Below are 23,920 nucleotides of genomic sequence, written 5' to 3' on the forward strand. Positions count from 1 at the left end.
TATATAGCGACCTCCTGGGATTTTCTACAAAGTTGACCCACAAGTTCAAATTTGAACTCATCAAAGGACCTTTCTTCCTATTTTCCCTATTTGGGTAGACGGCCTGCTAATTACCCAATGCATCACATCTGAAGCCTCCCTGTTTATTATGTTTCATAGCTGATGAATCATTACATTCAGCTGCTTTGATTTCTAAACTTTTCCTTTAACCTCTCCCCTGCAGTCTATTCTTATTGTCACTGATATAGGTAAACTTTTCAATTATTCCTTCTAAGGTAATTGTTTTGGTCCAAGCTCTGAAGTAGTCCCCACTATTCTCTGTATCTTCTCTATATATTTCCATCCAAGTCTAAAGCCAGTCAAAATTCTGCAGAGTTATGGATCATAGTTTAGGCAGATGAGCAGAGATGAGCAGAGCCATTCATTCTTCTTTCTTGGGAATGTGACCCAGGGAATATTGAGGGACATTCCCACTCTGCAGAAAGAAATGACTATTCATTATATGTATGAGGCTTGAAGAGCCATGATGGCCATAGGCAAGCATACATTATGAAGATGTATAAATTGAGTAACCAGAGAGAGGAATTGAAAGAGAAAAGAGAATGGAGTAGATGCAAAGAGCAAAGCTACAAACAGACGAGAGAAAGGAGGCTTATTAGAGAAATGGGAAGTGTAGCCAGTTCTTCAATGACTTCCTGTCACACACCCACCCCTAAACTCAATTAATCTGGTTGGGTATATTTTTGTTTTAACTGAGTAAGACTGTTCAGTATTAATTTTTGGCCATACAAACATCACACAAGGTATTAGATGTGCTTGAGCCCCAAGTCTGTTAGCCAAAGTGCTGGCTTTTAGCCAGTGTACCATGCTGTCTTCCATCCATGTGCCTTAAGAGCAACACTTTTGTTTTCTAGCTTGTATTATTTCAATATCCTTTCTTATCTCCCTGCCTTCAGTCCCACTTTTATCTGTCTTCTGCAAGGTCATTAAAGTGATCTCTCTAAAATGCATACCTGATTTTATCTCTCTTTTGTTTAAAATTTTCAGTGGTTTACCATTGCATTCTGCATAAAACCCAAACTCATCTACATGTCATCTCAAGGTTCTTCTCAATATGAGACTCTTATTTCATCTACATTCCATTTATTTCCATTTCTGGAAATAAATGACTCTTTCAAAACCTAGCTTAACATCATTTCTCTGGAAAGCAGTTCCTATCTGAATAAGGTGAGCCTCTTACATTGCCAGAGTATGTAGTCTTCTCCTTTACCATGTTACTTAATACACTTTTAGTACATATAACTTAGTACTTTAATAGATCACAAGCCTGCCACCCGCTCTAGGCTGTGAGCAACTTGAGGACAAACACTGTGTCTATCACCATTATATATAATGCCTAGAAAGTAGTAGGTACTTAATAAATGGTTATTAATTCAAAGACCTATGTTTAATATTACATGAATAACCACATATAAGATCAAAACAGAAACAAAAAAGTCTACATAAATAACATTGTGGGCCTTAGTCTTGAATCTTGTTAGTAGAGCAGAAAAAAATGAGTTTTCTAACCAATAACAAGTTGGAGAAAATAAAAAGGCATGTCCCAGGATTATGTTGGAAGGCTATTTAAGTAATTGTATTTAACTGTGTGTTGGGAAATGCTGCATAAAAATATACCTCTATCCTGAGCCATTGTTTAATTTGAATATGTTATAAAGAAAAAAACACCGCAAAGGCCCAGATCACTTCCTTGCCAGAGTTAGTGAGATGGAAAATCCAAACAGCTGTTTCCCAGCTTGCTCTATATTTTAGTCATGTCTCTGTAGGCTTTAAAATAGAAAGTCTTAAAACAATACAATAAAAAGAAAGTCCTGTTCTATGTTAGCCTCTATCTGAGTGACTGTTGCATTCTTTCCCTTCATCTCAGTTTTATATAGGAAAGGATAATATAGTTCCAGTGCCTTCCATACTTGCTATTTGGAGTAAACCTGTTATCTGCTAAACTGGGTTGGTTATGTCTTCTTTTAAGCAGCAACATTCTATTATGCTTTAGAATACTTCTGTTTGTAGTTCCTTATCTCTATCCTATCCATGAAAATTTCTTCATACTATTTCCAGGTCTTGTACAGTGATGCCCTGTTGCATGTAACATGAGAGTATGTTCATAGAACTGTACTTTATGTTTTCCAGGGTGTCTCAGAAGGGAATAATGTGTGAAAAAAGAAAAAAAAGTTACAGTTCTTTCAGGAAATTCTTATTTTTTAAAAAAAAGAAAAAAAAACTTTTAAAAAATGTGTTTCAGAAGTACTTCCCTATACTGTTGGTCAAGAGTTTTCAGTCAATAAGGGGCTCCTGGGTGGCGCAGTCGTTAAGCGTCTGCCTTCAGCTCAGGGCGTGATCCCGGCGTTATGGGATCGAGCCCCACATCAGGCTCCTCTCCTATGAGCCTGCTTCTTCCTCTCCCACTCCCCCTGCTTGTGTTCCCTCTCTCGCTGGCTGTCTCTCTCTCTGTCAAATAAATAAAATCGTTAAAAAAAAAAAAGTTTTCAGTCAATAAAAAGGAGAAAAAATGAGCCTCTCACTTTTAATAATCAAGGCCTTTGTAAGAAGATTAGCATTCAATTAGCATTTTTCCCCCTTTTAGGAATTTACAGCAGGGATTTTTTTTCCTTTTTAATGCAGTTATATTCCCTTCAAAAAACAAAGCAAAATAGAAAACTCATCAGCAAACATTTCCTATAGAGTTATATGATGAGATCCCAGCAGTTATACACAAAAAAATTAAGAAAAACACCACCTTGCCTGCTGAGTATTTGTGGCTTAGAATTCAAGAAAATAACTCAACAATGATTATGAGTTACACATTTAAATCTCCAGGTGTTTATTAATAAACCCTAATTAATACAATAATACAGTTCCTTTTATATCTTGATAAGATTTTCACATGACAAAGTTAAAGTAACTTTATTTCTTGTTACCAGTTTTGATTAAGTATGTGCGATTCATATGCAACTCTTTTTTTTTTTTTACATTGGAGAGGTAGATTTTTAACTACCTTACCATCAGATGGTTTAGTTCTCAAGAAAAATATTGCCTCTTTGGCATAATGAAGGCATTTACTGGATTTCCTATGAGGTTCACATATTCTGGAGCAAGTGGAAAGAACTGGTCCTTACTGACATTGTACTTGGCAGAATGCAGAGGAAAATATCAACAAATCTGAGTTAAAGACAGAGAAGCTTTATAAATAAAAAGAATAACCTCAAAGAATGTTTACAGTTGGGAGACAACTTTACAGAGCATCTATTCCAGTAATTCACCAATGAGATTCATCCATCCATCCACCCATCCATTTATTAAGAGCCTCTTAATAGCCAGTCACTGAGCTAGGAGCTGTAGATCCCAATGAAAGAAACACACAGATTCTTGCTCTTGTAAAGCTGATGGAGTAGCAGGGGAAACAGGCACTAAGCAAATAATCCCTTGAAATTTTTAAAAATTTTTATCAAGCTAAAATTCATACATGCTTTTCTAACGCCCTTGGACAGGCCCGTTGTTACTAATGGGAGTGTACTGTATTGTTCCGATGTACTAGATCAGAAAAATGGTTGAGAATCCAGCCTAACACATTTATTTTACAGGCCAAAGAAGTGAAGTGATGTGCTTAAAAGCACACAACCAATTGCTAATATATTTGTACTGCAGTCCAGGTATTTTAATTCAGTGCTCAACTTGCTATTCCAAATTGACTCTCTCAATAGAACACATTTACACTCTGTCTGGCTTTCAGAATTGCTGATGATTTTCTGTTTCCTTCCTGCTTTATCAAGTAATCACTCCATATTTATTATTGGAAGTGTTTATTAATTAATCCACTGTATTCTGCTCATGCCTTGTTCATTGTATCCTCGGTAATCAGAAACGCTTTATAATTTATTAACTAAAAAAAATCAACTATATTTTTGTCTTGTGGAGGCCACAAAACTCTACTTACACATTTATATTTTGTATCTTCTATTACAACACTGGCTAGTAAACTAGGGCCACCAGCTGTTGCCTGGTTTTGTAAATAAAATGTTATTAGAACACAGTCACACTTGTTCATTACATATAGTCTAGTCTGCTTTCACCCTACAATGACAGAGTTTGGTAATTATGATTGAAAACCATATGATCCACAACGTATTTGCTATGTGTCCTTCTACATTAAAGATTAGAACATTAGTTCCTTAAAGGCTGGATTTTCTTCATATAAAAGAAGGCTGCAATTAGATTACTCAATAATATTGTTTATTGGGCTAATTATTGTTCAACATTGACATATTCATAAAGAACACTTCAGGGATTTAAAAAAAAGTAATAAAGAATTAATATTTTCTGTATTAGATTCTGTGGTTTAGTGGAACATTCAGTGGCCTTGAAAGCAGATAGAACTAAGGGGTGACAGCTCTGTCAGTTGTTATCTGTGAGATCTTGGGCAAGGAAATAAATCTGAATCTTTCCTTTCTTATTTTGCACATTAAATACTAACATCTCTCATTCAGAGACCTGGAAATAATGAGAGATCAAATGTATCCATACTATACTCAGATCATGGTACCCAATACATGGCAGTTATTATTTTTATATAATGCAATATTCTGCTGTTCAAATTTGCTTGATACCAGTTCAAATATACAATATCAATAATAAATGATTAAGTACACTGATCTATGTTAGTGCCAATTATTTGAATTAAGTTCTAATTTCCATATTGTTTATAGGCTGGTTACTCAAGAAATTTGAACAAATGCCCAACTATGGAGGTCGTTCGACTTTTTGCAACCAGCATTTATTTTGCCAGGTTCTACATCATCTAGTAAGCAGAGAGTTTTGAATATTTCCACAAATGTGGCAGCCATTGACTTGGCAGTTTATTAGACTTCTCTTCAAGAAAGAATTGACCTATTTATCAACCAAATGCCTCTGGATCTGATAATTGGGCGAGAAAGTCAGCTAAGTGCCTTGGGATGGGCCAAAGCCATTCTCTTTAGGCAGCATCCAGCCAATGACTGAGCATGGCCCATCCTAAATCCTGGCCATTTCTGCCCTACATGAGACTCCTCTAACAGGCAGTCTTTGCTCTTGAGCTCCTTATTTGGTTTGCCAAGACCCTGTCACATCTACAGCATAGTCCAAGGCTTTCCAAGCCAGTCTTAACTTTTCCCTCTTTGCTTTTCAGAGGCTTACTTCTCTCTTGGTAACTTTACCTCAGTGTTTGCTTCCCAGGGAACTCAAACCTAACATAGTAAATAAAAGGATATGATAAAAATTTTGGAAAATGAGAAAAAAATTAGATACAAATTTTACTGATGGGAAAATATTGTACTTTAAAATGTGAATAAAAACAGCCATAATAAAAACATAACATAGACTTTTTGAATTATTATGAATAAGTAGAGGTAAATGATCAAGAAAGATTTTCGAATATTATCTGCTTGGCCCCTGGTTTAGAGGATTACTTCATGTCAATATATAACATAAACACTAATATTAAAATACTCTGAATATTTATAATTCAAGAAAATAGCACAATTCACATGTTATGAATCTATTTTTCTGTGTGTCAAGGCCACTGAATGTAGATTCCTTAATCTAGTGTAGCTCTTTACACATAAATTTTCCATTACCTCCTATAGGGAAGTAAGTAATCATTGCATTCATCTATTTATAGTAAAAGATCTTTTAGGTTATCCATTGTACTATGTAAGAAACAGTGTATTTCTACCTCAAAGGAACTTCATTAGTACACCCTAAACCTTTCAAGAGTGAAGATTTGCTAGAAGCAAAAGGAAATAAAGGAATATGTGAAATAAAGGAATAATGTAAGTTACATAAATAATTTTTAACTAGTTATTTTCTTTGCCACTCTCCAGTGCCACATATTTTAGACAACCTTCTTTTTTGATACTCATCTTTTGTATGCCTTCTTATTCTTAAACTTTATTACCCCGCCCTTTAACATCCTAGATATTTTGCTTCCGATTCTATAAATGATTTTTGCCTCTTGAAATGAAACTGTCAAAGAGGATGATAAGTAAAGTTATTAAGTGATAGCTTAAAGTTATTAAGTGATAGCAACAATATGAATTTTGAGACCTTTCAACTACTTGATTTTGACTGTTACTGATTTTGACAACACTGGAAGCTTCATTTTAAAAATTATTTTCAGTTCTTGAGAGAATTGCATCAACTCAATTTTCAACATTGATTTTTGATATTATTATCTCATAACCATTCAGCCTGAACATGACTGGTAATTGAGAATATAAATATCTGGGTTGATTGTGCTTACAAAATGTTACTCTGTTATATTTGATTTACCTGAATGATGTTAAGATAGCTAAGTAGCTGAAATTGTGTGGTTTGTACATAGGCCTCATATTCAAATATAAGCAGCTACACTGAGGGAACCTTGATTAGTAAAAGCAGATATTATATATTTGCTTCTTAAAAACAAATATACACGCATATACATATATGAGGCAGAATGAAAAAATTCTTTAAATATTTATCTACTTATACCTTGCTTCATTACATAAAAATTTGAAGGCTCTTAAAGGAAAAATATGTGATAACATAGTACAACATAACTAAAAAATAGAAAAAATAAGAGTAGGGAAATTAGAATAGAGAGTAAAAATAACATAGATAAGCAATATAAAATAACAATGATGAAATTATTTCAAATGTGAGCATCAATTTGTATTTTACAGTCATTCCAATATACTTATTAGAAAATACATTATAATCACTGTAAGCAGTAAATTCTAAGAGTAAACTGAAATTATATAATGTTTAAATATATCTTCAGTAAATGGATTAATTCTATATTAAGATTTAGTTAATTCTGCATTCTACTATTCTCAATGATGATAGAAATGTACCCAAGAAGAGAGGTTGCTGGGAATGAGGCATCACTTCTATACGAGGACACTCTGCTTAATTATCCCTGAGCACAAGTAAGGGACTGAAACCAGCATCTGTTAATCTGGATGCTCATAATTAACATGCTGTAGAATAATGCAGGAGTAAAATTTTACTACCCACAGTCGCCAGTATATTAAATTTATGAAATAGTTACTCAAACTATTCCAACATAACCAACATAGCTGATGTGCTTAGTAAAGCTGTTTTTTAGTAAGACTGTATTGTGGTACCATTAACATGCAATAAATAGCCCCTATTTCAGTATATAATGTGTTAAGTTTTCACATATGTATGTATCTGTCAAAATATCAATATATTAAAATAATGAACACATTGGTCACCCTAAAATTTTCTCATGCTTCTTTGTATTTCCTCCTGCTCAATTCTCACCTGCCCTCAGGCAACTTTCTGTCACTATACATCAGTTTGCATTTTCTAGACTTTAATATGAGTACTCTTTTTTGTCTGAATTCTTTTACTGAGCATAATTGCTTTGAGTTTTAGTGTAAATTAGTAATTCATCCTTTTTATTGCTAAGTAGCATTTCATTATATGGATATACCTGCTTGATTATCCATTCACCAGCTGAGGATATTAGAATTACTTCTGATCTGGGGTGATTACAAATACAGCTGTTTTGAATATTTGTGTAGATGTCTTTGGACATATGTTCTTATTTGTCTTGGGAAAATACCTAAGAGGGCAATGGTTGGATCATACAATAACTATGCATTTAACTTTTAAAGGAATTGTCAACACTTGGCATGATCAATATTTTTAATTTTAGCCATTCTATTAAGTATGCAGTAGTATCGCATTGTGTGTGTGTGTGTGTGTTTAAAGATTTTATTTATTTATTTGAGAGAGAGAGCAAGCGCACACACAGGAGCGGGTGAGGGAGGGAGAGGGAGAGAATCTCAAGCAGACTCCACATGTGGGGCTCGATCTCATGACCCTGAGATCATGACCTGAACCAGAACCAAGAGTTGTACACTTAACTGACTGAGCCGCCCAGGTACCCCTCTCATGGTGGTTTTAATTTACATTTCCCTAATGATTAATATTGGTAAGCGTCTTTGTGTGTGGTTATTTGCCATCCATATATCAACCCTGGTAAAGTTTCTGTTTAAATCCTTTGCTCATTTTTATTGAGTTGCTTGGGGTTTTTTTTTTGTTTGTTTGTTTGTTTGCTTGTTTGTTTTCAGTTTTGAGAGTTCTTTATTTCTTCTGGATACAAACCCTTCATCATATATATGGTTTGCATATACCTAGTCTATGGCATATCTTTTTATTAAAAGTATCTTTGGGGGCGCCTAGATGGCGCAGTCGTTAAGCGTCTGCCTTCAGCTCAGGGCGTGATCCCGGCGTTATGGGATCGAGCCCCACATCAGGCTCTTCTGCTATGAGCCTGCTTCTTCCTCTCCCACTCCCCCTGCTTGTGTTCCCTCTCTCGCTCTGGCTGTCTATCTCTGTCAAATAAACAAATAAAATCTTAAAAAAAAATAAAATAAATAAAAGTATCTTTGAAGAGCAGAAATTTTTAATTTTGATAAAGCCCAATTCATGAATGTTTCTTTTATGGATTGTGATTTTGAAATCAAAAATAAGAAATTTTCCCTAAACCAAACACATATATTTGTCTCCTATTTTTTTTCCAGTTGTTTTATAGTTATAACCCCTACTTAGGTTAGGACCATTTAGAGTTAATTTCTGTATATGGTACAAAGTTTGGATTACTTTATTTTATTTTTTTTGCATATGGATATTCCATGGTTTCAGCATCATTTGTTGAAAAGATTATCTTTTCTTCACTGAATTTCCTTTGTACCTTTGTCAAAATTACCTGTCCATCTGTTTTTTAGTCTGTTTCTGGACTCTGTATTCTGTTACACTGATTTTTTTTTTTAATCTTTATGACAATGCCATACTGTCTTCATTACTATAGCTTTAAAATAAGAGGAGAAGTCAATTAGTGTTTTAGAAATGGTTTTGTCTATACTAGGTCTTTTGCATTTGCACATGAATTTTAGCATCAGCATGACAATTACTACAAAAAGCCTTGTGGGGATTTTGATTGTTATTGCACTTAATGTACAGATAAATTTGGTGAGAGTTGTAATAATTTTGAGTTTTCCAAATCATTAATAAGTCATATTTGTTTATTTATTTGTCTTTACTCATTTAACAGAAGTTTGTGTTTTCAGTGTAGAGGTCATTCATGTATCTTTTGGATTGATCCCTAAGTATTTAATATTTTTTGATGCTACTGTAATTTTTTTTTAATTTTTAATTCTTGACTATTATTTGCTACTATGTGATGGGAGACAATTCTCCATAAGTCGCTTGATTTTCAGCATGTCTGGTGAACAGAGTCAATGATTGCCTTTGTTCTGGACTATATTTCAAAAGATATTTGTATAGAAACAGTCTTGGGTTATAGAGTGTGTCTCCTCCACAGCAAAGGAAAAAGATATGCTAATTGCCCAGTATAATAAAGAAAATGTCTCCCTTTGGGATAAAATTTAAACAAGCTTACTGCTCATTATGAAATATTTCTGTTCTCTAAGCTTGTGGCTCCTCTCCTGCAATGCAACTGATTACATGTACAGGTTTCACCTGGTCCTCTTCACATCACCCTTGGAGAATCTGGGACTCAGGGCAATCCTACAAATGGCTGTACTCTAGCTACTGCCTTTGTCTCTGTCTTCTTCCCTGACTTAGAAATCTTGTGTTTCTACCAACGCCCATGAAAGTGAGGCAGGGTAACATGTTAGTTTACAAATAGGGTAAAATCTCAGACCCTTCACAGTTTTTGAAAATACAGAGAAATACAATTACTTTTTGTATAATGGTTTTATATCCTGCAACCTTGCTAAATTCATTTGTCCATTAGAGATAATGCATTGACTGCATCTAATTTTAAACATAGTCAAATTTGTCTGTGAATATAGTTTTATTATATATCTTGCCTCATTATGCTACATAAAATCTCCAGTACAATATAAATAAAATTTATATGTGACATCCTTGTCTGTCCCCAAGCTTATGGAAGAGGTCAGATGCTGTGATTTTACCTCATTGGGTGAATATTTTTCTATCCTTATAAATATTCTTGAGCTTTGTCCTAGGACTGTTACTTGGAAACAATTTGATTGCTTCAGGTCTTTGAACATTTTTTAGGTAGAAATGGAACACTCTAAGATCATCATTCCGCATTACTGAGGTAAGACCCTTTCAGTGTTCTATCCAATGGCCATGGAGAGGTATCTCGTGGCAGTAAGTACTGTTAGTGCTATGTGAGTGTCAGGAACAGTTCTATTTCATCCTATTTAATGATTCTTACTCTACACATCATTAGTTTCCCTACATACTTATGCTAATTCTTTCTCCCATACTTTAGGGGGTTCCTCTGCTAATTTCTGTGTCTACACTCTGTTCAGCTCTCTCCTCTGCATTGCCTTGATCTGTGCACTGCAGCCCCCTTGTTATCCCTTGACTCTCAGCTCTGCTCCCCTCAGCTGAGACAGTCTTCTGAACACCACCTGGATTCTCCTATTTTGTTCCATAGCCTGGAAACTTTCCCAAAACAGGAAACTGGGACAATTTCCAGGCTCATTACTTTTTGTTTCCTGACTCTCAGGTTTACTACCCTTTGTTTCTTGCTGCCCAGTGTCATGAGAATCATTGTTTTTTATACTCTGTCCAATTGTTGGTGGGTTTAGGTGGGAAGATAAATCTGATCCTTATAATTACATCTTGGCTGGAAGCAGAGGACACATCAATATATTTTGATATATTATACTTCAACATACCAAAAAACAGTAAGATTCTGTTAAGAATATAGAACTGATCACATTTATAAAGGACAAGTTGCTGACGTTTCATGTATTCATAATTTATGTACTGACAACTCCCACTGCAAATGACATATATGCACACATATAATTCAACCCAAAGTTTTAAAAATTATATAAATTATACCAAAATATGAAGTTTTAATTGGATCTGTGGCTTCCCATTTTTCTTAAGATATTTATAAAGATTCATTTGAATATAAAATATTATGCCTATTTTATATTACTAAGATAGTATGTAGACTTTATAACTAAACACTCATTTTTACTTATATTGAAATCCATACCTTCAAATTCTTATGCAAGATGAAAATAAGGCTAATACTGAGTACATTTAGGAAATGCATGATTAAATAAGTTTATATCCCAACATGTACTTTAAAGAGGGTGAATAAAAGGCAAAGCCAGTTAAGTACAAGTACTATTGTATTGTACAGTACAGATTAGAAGAAGATAAAAAACATAAATAACATAAAAGGAAAGAAGGGAACGACAAAGAGAAAGAAATTGAAGGTGAAAAAGGATTTTTTTTTAATGAATAATGTTTAAATCTGTTAGTAGCAATGGTCCACTATGGCCAGGGTAGGCTGAGATTAACTTTGATAGGACTGTGAATACAGATACAGATTAGGGCTGGAACTTTATTCTTTATTCATTCAATAAATCTCAGTTTAGTGTTAATCATATTCCAGTATTGTTTAAAACAGAGGGTAGCAAACTATGACCAATGCCTATTTTTGTACAGCCTATGATATAAGAAGAGTTTTTACATTTTTAAAGGGTAAAAAAAGGATATGTAATAGTGATAGTGTGGATTGCAAAGCTTAAAGTATTTGCTATTTGTTCATTACTGAAAAAGTCTGCCAATCCCTGGTTTAAGATATGGGGAATACAACAGTATAAAAGAATAAGAATGGCGGAGAGAAGACCTTGCCCTTTTGGAGCTGATATTCTAGTAAGAAGGATACAGATAAGGAATAAATAAGTGAAATATATAGTTTTGAGATGGTATGTAGAGAATTAGAACAGGGAGGGGAAATGGGACTGCTAGAGATGAGGTTTAGACTGCCTTATGGCTCATAGAGCAAAATGAGGAGGATAGTCTTAGGATGAGGAATGATTTGATTCCTCAGAAAAGCTGCATTTTTTGAGGTGATAAAGATCATAAATAGATGGTGGCAAGCTGAGATGGTCATTTTGACTGTGATTGTTGTGGCGAGGGTAGCAAAGGGAGTGATGTATTAACTGAAGTGCAGCATTCTGCAGCTCATAACTCTCTCCTGCCAGTGGTAAGGAGGATACTAGGGAAGGGGGTGGTCTTATTGGATTACCCAGAACTTCGGGCTCCCTCTGGAAAAGCAACAATATTTGGAACAGGGGAGCTGCATATTCATGGCTGGGTTTGGAGAAGGTTTACCTGAAAGAACTGTGAAGAGAGAAGTGGAGGAAGGAAGCATCACAGCAGGGTCCTTGGAATGACAAGAGTTCTAAGATAAGGCATTTCCTGATACTGGCAGTATATCAGAAGAGACCACTGACAAGCACAATATTCTAGAAGTTGAATAAATATGTGACAAGAAACAAAGTTATTCCTATTACTAGCATCATAACATAAGAAACACCATACTGAGTCAAATCATATTCACCCATATTGTTTTTATTAAAATGTTTGTTAAGCACCTACTATGCACTGGCACTGTTCTAAGAACTGAAAATACAGTAGTGTGCAAGAAAATATGGATAAATCTCTCAATGAAATTTACTTTTGAATGCTGTAGGTAGTTCCAGATTTTTCCAGGTGCTGTGTTGGAAGTTGTGGTTTCCATGTGCAAGCTGGAAGGTACTACTTTAAAGAGGATGGACAGAGGGACATTCTAAGGAGGTGCCTTTTCTGTTGGGTGTTGAAAAATGAAAAGGAGCTTGCCCATCCCACAAGTGCACGGGTGAGGAGAAGCAACATGAATAAAAGTGAGAAGGCCCTAAGGCAGTAAAGAGCTGTCAGAACACTGATTTATGACTATGGCAGCTTCTGTTTAGGCAGTTTCGGGAGGATCTTGTGATGAGACGGTGCCTCCTGGGATGGCCCTCAAGCTGAAAGCTACCTTGGGCTTATTCTTCCTTTGTTTGTGTTGCTCTGCTAATAGGACCAACAAAGAGCATAGGGGAGGGTAATTTCCTTCCAAATATCATGCCCCTAAGATTCAGAACCTTTAGATGATATCCTTTCTTTGTCCACAGAGGTACAATGCATGTCCACTTCATTTAGATGCTTATTGTAGATAGCAGGAGGGCAATAATATTACCAGTAACCATACTAGTAATAGCAATAGCTGAGATTTATCGAAAACTTTTATGTGCCAAGCACCTCACATGTAATAATTAATTGAGTCCTCAAGCTAATCCTGAGATGGGGAGTAATACTAACCCCATTTTCCAGATGGAGAAACTGGGACAAAGAGAATTAAGTGACTTGCCCAGTTCATACAGCTATTAAGTGTTCAAAACTGGCAGTATGATCGCAGAATCCTCATGTGCTTAAAACTAATGTACTATACCCCCTCTTTCCTCCAGGAGTAATCTGTAAAGATAAAATAAATCCTAGGTATACAGTGTCATTTTATATGGATAGTTTGTATCTCACTTAAAATATTACAGGTGTTTCTCATAGTCTATGTTTTCATTATCCTCATCATTACTATAAATTCATCTAGTTTGAACCTGAGAACAATTGCTTTTTTGAGGTGTTAAGACCCCGTTTTCTTTCCTTCTACATCCATGACTGTTTAAACTTCTTTTCAGCCCTTTAGGCTCTTGGCTAATACATTCAGTCAATCAATCAATCAATCAATAGGTCAATCAATCGATATGTTCTGTACTCTAGTTCTCAGTTTCAGCTCAAATGTCTTTTTTTGTCTGTTTCAAGTTTTTATTTAAATCCTAGTTAGTTACCATACAGTATAATATTCGTTTCAGGAGTAGAATGTAGTGATTCATCACTTACATAAATACCCAGTGCTCATCACAAGTACCCATCACCCATTTAGCCCATCCCCCACCTCCCTCCCTCCATTAACCCTTATTTTGTTCTCTATAGTTAAGAGTCAATCCCTGGTTTAAGATACGGGGAATACAACAATATTCCCTCTCTCTCTTTTTTTTTTTCCTCTTCCCCTATGTTCATCTGTTTTATGTCTTAAATTTGTTTTTCTCTGACTTATTTCACTTAACATAATACACTCTAACTCCATCCACATCATTGTAAATGGCAAGATTTCATTCTTTTTGATGGCAGAGTAATATTCCATTACATACACACACACACACACACACACACACACACACACACACACACACACCATATTCTTTATCCATCCATCAGTCGATGGACATTTGGGCTGTTTCCATATTTGGCTATTGTTGATAATGCTGCTATAAACATATTCCATTACATACACACACACACACACACACACACACACACACCATATTCTTTATCCATCCATCAGTCGATGGACATTTGGGCTGTTTCCATATTTGGCTATTGTTGATAATGCTGCTATAAACATCAGGGTGCACGTGCCCCTTCGAATCAGTATTTTTGTATCCTTTGGGTAAATACCAATGGCTGGTTTGTAGGGTAGTTCTATCCTATACCTTTTCCTCACAATTCTGTCAATTCCCCAACTCAATCTCTTTCTTTTCCCTGCATTTCCCCCAACAGATTTATAACTTATTGTTTTGAAGTAAGTTTTGAGGATGGAATACCAGGCACTTGATTAAGTTCACTTTAAAAAATTATATATGTATATATTTAATTTATTTATTAGAGAGAGAGAAAGCCCCAAGCAGGGGCAGAAGGATAGGGAGAGGGAGAAGCAGACTCCCTGCTGAGCATGGAGCCCAACACAGGGCTCAATCCCAGGACCCTGGTATCATGACCTGAGTTGAAGTCAGCCACTTAACTGACTAAGCCACCCAGATGCCCCAAATAAGTTCACTTTACCAGGTAATCTCACTTTTACATGCCAGGCAGTTAGTATTTGTGCAATTAAAATTTGTCATTTAGATAAATAAAAACCAATAAATTTATTGGGTGAAATTAATTGGGTGAATTTTTTTCCTACTCATGAGTTTTCCTTGCCTTTATGAGTAATTTCTTAGTTTTCAGGAAACTAACAAACTTGCTAAATCAAGTAAAACTTAAGAGTTTATATCGTACATGAAAATAAGAAGTAAAATAGATTTCATTTTATAAAAACAGCAAGTAACTCCAAATACTCTGAAAAAAACTCAAAGACCTTTAGTTAGTGGAAAAATGGCTTTTTATTATCAATTCATTCATTCATTTCATTTATTTTGGTATTTTAAACCAAATCTAAAAAATTCTAAGAAATCGCACAACGCCTTCTAAATTTGACTTATATATGAGAATGCCATATAAGAAAACATAAATTTGAGAGTTAAACATTATCATTGATTTTACTTCATTTATATTTCTTTTTTTTCCTTTTCATTTATATATCTAGTCAACATATGCAGTTCATTTCATAAGACGAATAAGCTACCTAACCTCACTCAATAGGTTTTGCCTATTCATTTCTATGTGTGCTATAGGGCTCTGAACAAAATGACCAGAGTACAACAGAACAAGACATGGGAAAAATTCCTTACCTTTAAAGAAGACAAAATTCCCATCACTGTTTTCATAAACCGCATCGATACTAGGAGGCAAGCCCCGCCAGAAGTAAGTGATTTGCATGGGGTATCCATCCATCACCCTGTTGTTTCTCACTCGCCAAAACCACTGGTCCTGCAAACCAAGCAAAAGCATCTCTCAACAAACATGCAGGCCTCCATGGCATTTCCCTGTGCAATGTGTGACCCTTCTCAAGTTAAACTACTGTCATTTTCACTGTCTCACATCAAAACTGTCAAAGAAACAGCTAATCAATTTGCTTACAGTGATCACAATTGTTTTTGTAGCTAACCACCTAATCTCTGATCCATACAATGTGATTAAAAGATAATGTAAAAATATTTAACTTCAGCATTTTACATTATCTCCAGACCTTTTCAGATGGAAAAAACAGAAGTAGCACAGACAAGTTCCTGCCAGATTTGTGGATTAAGTCAGTTTTCCTGAATAAGAGAGGAGCATATGGACATGTATACATTTACAGACATTTACAAGATCTCCATACCTAAAATGCTAGGGATGGAATAAAGAGGCCATCCCTCCTGCTATGCCCACATTATACCCAACATCCCCTGTATTTTTAATTAGTGTCCTCTTTCACCCTCAAATGTTTTGGTTTGAATGATAAATTATATGGTCACCCTAAATGAACAAAGTTATCTTGAAAAAAAACCATCACGGTGATTCCAATCTGGGTCAACTGCCTCTCCTATACGCTCTCACATTACCCTGACTTTACTCAATCATAGCATTGGTCATTTTATGTAAAAAATGTCTACTCTTACCTCTAGTGAAAATAAATGACTTGCCCCATAGCAAATATTTATAAATGTTGTTGAATTAATTAGCTTGCACAGAATATGTTTCACCATAAATTCTTACTAATGGAAAAAAAAAAAAAAACTTCGAAGAAAATGTTATACCTGATGACATTCAATTATTTTCTATGGAAAATTTCAGAATAAAGACTATCCAAAGTGTTAATATTAGAAAAATTAGGTTTGTTTTAAAATATACTATTGCACTTCATTTCAAAATTTTGAGTTTACAAACAATATCTCACTTGGAAATCATATATTTGTACTACTTAGGTAAGTGTGTCTCATGAAAATACTTCCAATTTCCCCTACTGAAATATTAATAAGTGATTTAATATAGGGCTGTCCTAATCTTTTGGCTAACAATAGTTTAGCCTGACGAGATTTTCTAGGATTTATGAGTTATTCATATAGTCATTCATACACATATACACACACACACGCACAAAATCAACTGGGGATTCTTAGATTTCAGGTGATATGATAAAAATGAAACTTTTCCCATCTACACCAATCCGAATATAAAAATTTTCTTAGGAATTTTTGGATAGTTGTACTTCATTCTAGTTATCTGGAGCTATCGCCTCTACGAACTTTGTTATTTATAAAAAGAAGGAAGTGGCTTAATTAACAGGTCTAAGTTTGTGTCCTATTCTTGCTCTGTCCCTTAATAATGGTTATCCTGGTTAAGATACTAGTAATTGAGTTATTACAAACTAATAACTGACTCATAATAGAAATCTTGTCTTATTTTAATTTAATTTAATTTAATTTAATTTTATTATTTTATTTTATTTTATTTTTTATGTGGGCATGGGCTTGACCTCACAACCCTGAGATCAAGACCTGAGCTAAGATCAAGAGTCGAGTCGGATACTTAACGGACTAAGCCGTCCAGGCACCCCTAATTACTGTTTTAAGGACTTTCTGAGGTCCTGGTACACAGTTGGTTGTTACTATTGTTAAAATTACATTGAAACTAGTTATCTTACTTTCCTTCACAATCCTGTGTACAGTTTTAGCTGCTGTTCTTTGCTCCCTCTTCAGATTTCAGCCATATTATGACTATAGCCATGCATCTTTTTCCTACCAATATCTTCTTATGTTATTAACCTTTTCTTGATAATTTTTATGGCACCAGGTAGCCTGTATTAATACATATCTTGATCCACATATAGTAGATACATTACACTGATTTTAAGATACAAAGTTATTCCATAAAAAGACTGAGCCAGGAAAATTACATGGGAAGATCCAGGGCTTACTGCTAATAGTATGTGAGCAGATGATATTCTGATTATTTATTTTTATTTTTTAAAGATTACTTATTTGAGAGAGGGAGAGAGAGAAAGAACATGGCGGGGAGGGGTAGAGGAAGTGGGAGAGAGAAACACAAGCAGACTGTTGAATGTGGAGCCTGACAGGGGACTCCATCCCAGGACCCCGAGATCACAACCTGAGCCAAAACCAAGAATCAGGGGCTTAACCAACTGCACCACTAGTCTGCCACTATTCTGATAATTTAAAAGGAAGCCAGGTTTTTTTGTCTAACTACGAGAGCTTTTAACTGGGTGTTAAAACTATGCCAATCTCGACATAAAAAAATTTTTTTTCAAGATTTATTTATTTTGGAGAGAGAGAAAGAGCATGAGTGGGAGGGGCAGAGGGAGAGGGAGAGGGAGACAGAAACTCAGGCAGACTCTGTGCTGAGTGCCGAGCCCAATGCAGGGCTTCATCTCACGACCTGAGCCGAAACCAAGAATCAGATGCTTAACCAGTGTGCCACCCAGGCACCCCTCCACATAAAATATTAAGTTATTGTAATGTATATCCAAAAATAGTAAGAATGGCTAAATACCTACTGGATTCTGACAGAGAAATAACTGACCATGATTATTAATGGAACAATGAAACTGAAAGCTCTCTGAGCTGAAGGATCAGAAAAAATCAGGTAAAAAAAAAAATAAGGCTGAAGTATATTCCAGTTTTTCTCAGAGAAGCACTTCACATTGTTCTATCACCCCTATCCTGAGACAAGGCCAGTGGCTCTTTGGGACAGACATATGCTGCTGTGTGAAGATAGGAACACAACCTCAACTTGTCACTAATAAAGGAGGAAATGGAAATTTTGCCTCAAGATAGGCATAGTCAATTTGCAAAAATTCAGAAGGTAATATGGAATCATAGGTGAATTCAGAACGATTTCTCATTGACACTAGCCTTGGCAGACAGTGATATAAACTGTCGATATTCAGGTTTTGCTTCTATTCAACTTATCCACACCTCAGAGTGGTAGAAAGCAACGGTACAAATAATTTAGCAAGCACTCTGTCACAGAGGATGTAAACATATCACAGTCACTATAGATTGCCATTTCAGAAATTGAGCTTGTGAATGATTCGTAGAGAGAGGATATTTAAAATGCTATTTAAGTCTCTATGCAAATTTTCCTTCTAAGTGAAACCTCCTCTGACCACACTATCTAAAATTGAATTCCCTCACTCCACCCACCCACATGTGCTTTCACTCTCCCTCCTCCCCTGCTTTATTTTCCTTCACCGTGTTGATCACTGTTTAACACAGTACATGTTTTATTTATTGTTCATTCTCTCTCCATTAGAATATAAATTCCACAATGGCAAAGATACCTGTCTTTGTTCATTCGTGGTTCCCCATTTCCAGAAAAATGTCTTGCACATGGTAGAAGCTTATTAAATATTTCATGAAAGGAAACAGATTTAAGGAGGAAAGGACAAAGTAAAGGTAAGTTATTCTTTTAGAAGTCAAAAGCTATGCAGATGTCACAAGAATACAAAAATTTCACTTGAATAGGCAGATGTTTAGTATGTATTCCATTATTTAGCAAGGTATGATACATAAAGGTGTACGGAAAAAGAAAGAACATGAGCTCTAAATCTGTTGTTTCTATCTTACCATGGGCCTTTTTTTGGCTTCAGCCCTTATAAAATAGGGGTGGAAGGGGTGGAAGCATACCCTAAGAATAATCAAAACTAGCACATTTGCAAAATCAACTCATGAAAAAAAAAGTCCTTAAAAATTACCAAAGAGGAATTCCTACTTAAACACCAATATTTCACTATAGATACAAGTTTACACAAATTTTTCTTTCCGTGTAGTGTGGGACCCAGGCAGACCACTTTGTCACAAACATGACAGATACACAGAGTACTGCAGGGTGTATACCACAAGGCAGCAACATACAAGAGAAATTTGATTTGTTTTTTATTCTCTTTTAAATTCTGTCTTAATACAGGCATATTGTTTGCTGATAACTCTAGAGAAAAAGTATCCTCCTGCTGTGTAAATACGAAGATCAGTTATTGATCTACTCTCAGGAGAGGGGGCTATTTTCAGACTTTTTAGAAGCTAATTAGCAGACGTGATCTACTTTTACTTCTCTTCTAAAATATAGATTCGTTATTTAACCAAAAAACTTTATGTAAATCTGTGAATGCCTCACGTGTCTAAACAACATTTCCAGAAGGCATCAGTTGCTCCCTCAGCCCTCGCCCGCCGTGCCACTGTGGGCTTCCTCCAGTCTTCCCCACCTCTGAAATAGCATCTCAAACCTCTTGATTCCTTGCCATCATCACCGTCACCATCCTACTCTGAGCTGCCACTGCCTTTCACAGAGATGACTAGAATGCCAACTCAAAGCTACTTATTTGCCTCCTACTGCATCTAAAATGGAATTCAAACTCGGTCCCTGTCTCTAGCCCCTGCACAGCCATTGCAGGTCCCTTTTGTGCTCATGACGCTCTACCTACATCGGCATCCTTTCAGTTGCTGACAGAGTAAAGCTCTTTTCTTCCTTAAGACTTCTCCTACACCGTTTGCTTTACTATGATTGTTCTTTCCCTTCCTTGCACCATTGATCCAATTAACTGTGAATCCCCTATGCATTCTCAGCTGAAATTTCCTTTCCACAGAAGGGCCTTACCTGCCCCCTGACTGAAATTAGGTGACCCTGTTTATACTGTTCCACCGTAGTCTGTAATTTCACTTTACAGCACTTACACCATCTGTTACTATATTATCATTTTTAAAGAGACACAATCTTCCCCTGCTCCACTGTGCTATATGCCCATAGAAGAAGGGACAGTATGTTTCCTTACCACTGAATTATCAGCTTTGGAAACTGAGTCTGGCATATTGTAGGAGACCCACACATGCTTAATGAACAAATTTCTCTATTTTTTTCATCATACCACTTTAGGATGAATAATATACACCTGAGATTATTCAAACCTAGGTAACTGCTTAATGTGAGTATCAAACTATTTATTAAAATGACTTTCTTATCAAGGACACTCACTAGCTATGGGGAAAAAATACAGAACAGCATTTGTCTATAAATACAGATTTGTTTACAAGCAATCATGTACTGTTTTGGGGGAGGTATGATGTGGCCAAGAGAGTGTTGGGGAAATCTGATGTTCAAAATTAACGTGGTTCCTATGAAAAAAAAATCAGGCATGTAGTAATAGTGAATGAAAGACAAAGTTGTGGCAATAATAAGGGAAAAAGCAATTTGCATGAATGCTTAAAGGGCAGAGGAAAAAATGGTGGCCTTTTGCTCTGTGGTAGGCCTGTATTTCCTTCTACTGTTTCTCAAAGCTGAAGGAGATTGACACAACCAGCCGAGTGCTCACCACCCTGGGCCTATCCTCGCTAGACAGACTTATCAAGCAGTATCACAGGACTGGAGTTTGGGAGGCCTCAGTGCATAGACCATTATGTACATCTGAGCAAGAAGAGGAAAATGGCAATGAGTTCTGAGCCTTGGACAGACATCCACATGTTTACCATCCCAGGTCACTGCTTGTTTGAAGGGGCAGGTGGAATGAAGGGAAATTTGAGGAGAAGACAATCGATGGCCGTGCTGGAGTTACAGAAAGGAAAAGTCTGCCTTGGTACAGCTACTATTGAATAGCTAACACTTTCCCCATTCAACTGATTCATTACCTTAGATAGACTTCAAAAGCACAGGGTAAAAATAAATGATCAGAATTTCTTTAAAAATTTAATATTTAAACAATGTTTAATAATGCCATATGCTTGACCAAGTTCGTACATAATTACTGAACCTATTGGCATAAAAATTGATAAAGATAAATGCCAATTATTAGGTTAATTTATTCATTGTTAGCAATATACAATACTAAAAATCAGCCCATGAATTAGCTGCTGTTTAAAAAAAAAACTTTATTGAAATAACTATAGATGCACATTACACCTTTAAGAAAGAACAGATTCCTTATACTCTTCCCTAACCTTCCCAACTCTTAACATAATTACAGTACAATATCAAAACTAGGAAACTCAGATTGATACAACCCACTAACACTATTAAAATTTCACATGCACTCATGTGTACATGTATGTATTTATGCTAAATTTAACCGGGAAAATGTACCTTTACAACACAGAGATACGGTAGTTGCCACCTTAAACAAGCGATCAATTATATCAGACATAATGGCAACTTTGATATTATACGCAATGCAAAATAGAATAGCTAAGCATTAAAGGTCACAGAATCATTCATGAAGTACAAACAGGTAGAAGCCCAACATGTTTAAATTAGAATCTAATTGAGCCTTTACACCTAACTTCTTCCAGTTTATCGGAAGAAAGGAGTAAGTTAAATGACACTTAAAAGAAACAATCAAACACATTCCAGCATGTGCAATCGTTTATAAGACAACTGGCCTGGTCTCAACAAGAAAACAACAACAACAAAATGTCATGGGGAAAAGCTAGGAAGAATTGTCAGTTAAAAGATGTAAGTAGACGTAACAACCAAATTCAATGCACAGGTAGTCCTTGGGTCCTGTATTTAGAGATGAAGTTTCCTGCTATCAACAACTTTCTTTCAAATATTTCACCAAAAACTTGGGCATGCATGTTGCATTGGTCTCTCTCTCTCTCTTTCTCTCTCTCTCTCTCACACACACAGACATAGAGAATACAGGCAAGCACTTAGAATTGTTAAATCTCGATATTAAGGGTACATTATTCATTCTTCCAACTGTTCTGTATTTTCAATTTTTTATAATAAAAAGTTTAAAATACATACTCAGTTTAAAAAACCTGAAAATACATATGCAATTCCCTTATGATAAAATACTATTATATTATCTCTAAGTATTTGCAATGGTTAAATAGTATTTTGGCTAGCAAATATAAGATTATTAAGCCTCCATTTGAGCCATTTATTTTTGTTGTATTTTTTAAAGATTTATTGATTGATTGATTTGAGAGATGGGAGCAGGGGCAGAGGGAGAGAATCTTCAAGCAGAGTCCCCACTGAGCACAGAGCTAGGCTTGGGTTCCATCGCGTGACCCATGTGATTATGATCTGAGCAGAAACCAAGAGTTGGAGGCTTAACTGACTAAGCCACCCAGACACCCCCATTTTAGCCATTTAAATTTGTTACTGAAACTAATGCTACAACCAACATCTTTATGCTTTAAAAAAGAAACAAAACTATGTCCGTGCCAATTAATTAAGTGCAATTCATGCTCCATTCAACAGTAACATATGTGAACTGAAAATAAAAAATCACACCTTATAAAACCACACAAATATATTATAAATGCACTAATTTGATTTCACACTATTGAATTCAAATTTACTGCCTGTACCAAGAATTATAAAGGGTATTGTAGCATTTAAAGAAAGAGAACAAGGCCGTTTACATTTAATTAGCTATATTTCTTTTTCAACACTGGGAAAGAAAAAGTAAAATTATAACTTGGAGGAAAAAAATTTCTACGGGATGCTTAATAGATGTATCTGGCAAAGACAATGCCATTCTGGGAAGCTTTCATCATCTTATCACAAAAGCTGACACACACTGGCTTTTGGTATATAAACCTTAGGAGAAAGCCTGTTCAAAGCAACCACTAAAATACACTTTCTCACTAAGACAGTCATGAATTTCTGCAGTGATTTTGCAGGCACAATTTTCAGGGCTCGTCACAATTTTCAAAGATTAACCCGATATAATTCTGGGAGAAATAATGCTGCAGTACATCTCAGTAGGTCTGAAGGGGAGCAGAATATGCCATCCCAAAATGTGCCACTTTGGCATGCGGCTATTTTGAGCTGAAGGCAATCAAGACCCAACAGTTCCAAGAAGAAATTTTACTTCTCCCTTAACTACCTAAAAAAATTTAGATAGGGGGCTTGGTGCAGAAAGAGGCTATTACCAGAGATAACTTTTTATCGGAACAACCAGTATGTATGGCAAGGCAAACATCTAATTACCAAACATCTGCTTTTCTTTTCTTTTCTTTTTCTTTTTTTTTTGTTATTATGTTATGTTAGTCACCATACAGTACTTCATTAGTTTTTGATGTAGTGTTCCATGATTCATTGTTTGCGTTTAACACCCAGTGCTCCTTGCAATATATGCCCTCCTTAATACCCATTACTGCGCTAGCCTATCCCCCACAACCTCCCCTCTGAAACCTTCGGTTAGTTTCTAGGGGCTTTTCTTATGTCCTGTGAATTACCCTCTTCCCCTCTGAAGCCCCAGGTTCCTATCCTATTCCTT

General features: G+C 35.6%; 1 protein-coding gene across 1 annotated transcript in view; it reads right to left on the bottom strand.

Moving 5' to 3' along the window:
* The window catches only part of MMP16 (matrix metallopeptidase 16), a 292,060-nt gene that overhangs the window by 29,647 nt on the left and 238,493 nt on the right, over positions 1 to 23,920 (bottom strand). Inside the window, exon 7 of the mRNA XM_002919052.4 lies at positions 15,495 to 15,633. Coding sequence (XP_002919098.1) covers positions 15,495 to 15,633 — 139 coding nt within the window. The remainder of the gene's footprint in view (positions 1 to 15,494; positions 15,634 to 23,920) is intronic.

This window comes from Ailuropoda melanoleuca, chromosome 9 (assembly GCF_002007445.2).
Source record: "Ailuropoda melanoleuca isolate Jingjing chromosome 9, ASM200744v2, whole genome shotgun sequence".
NCBI classification, from domain to species: domain Eukaryota; kingdom Metazoa; phylum Chordata; class Mammalia; order Carnivora; family Ursidae; genus Ailuropoda; species Ailuropoda melanoleuca.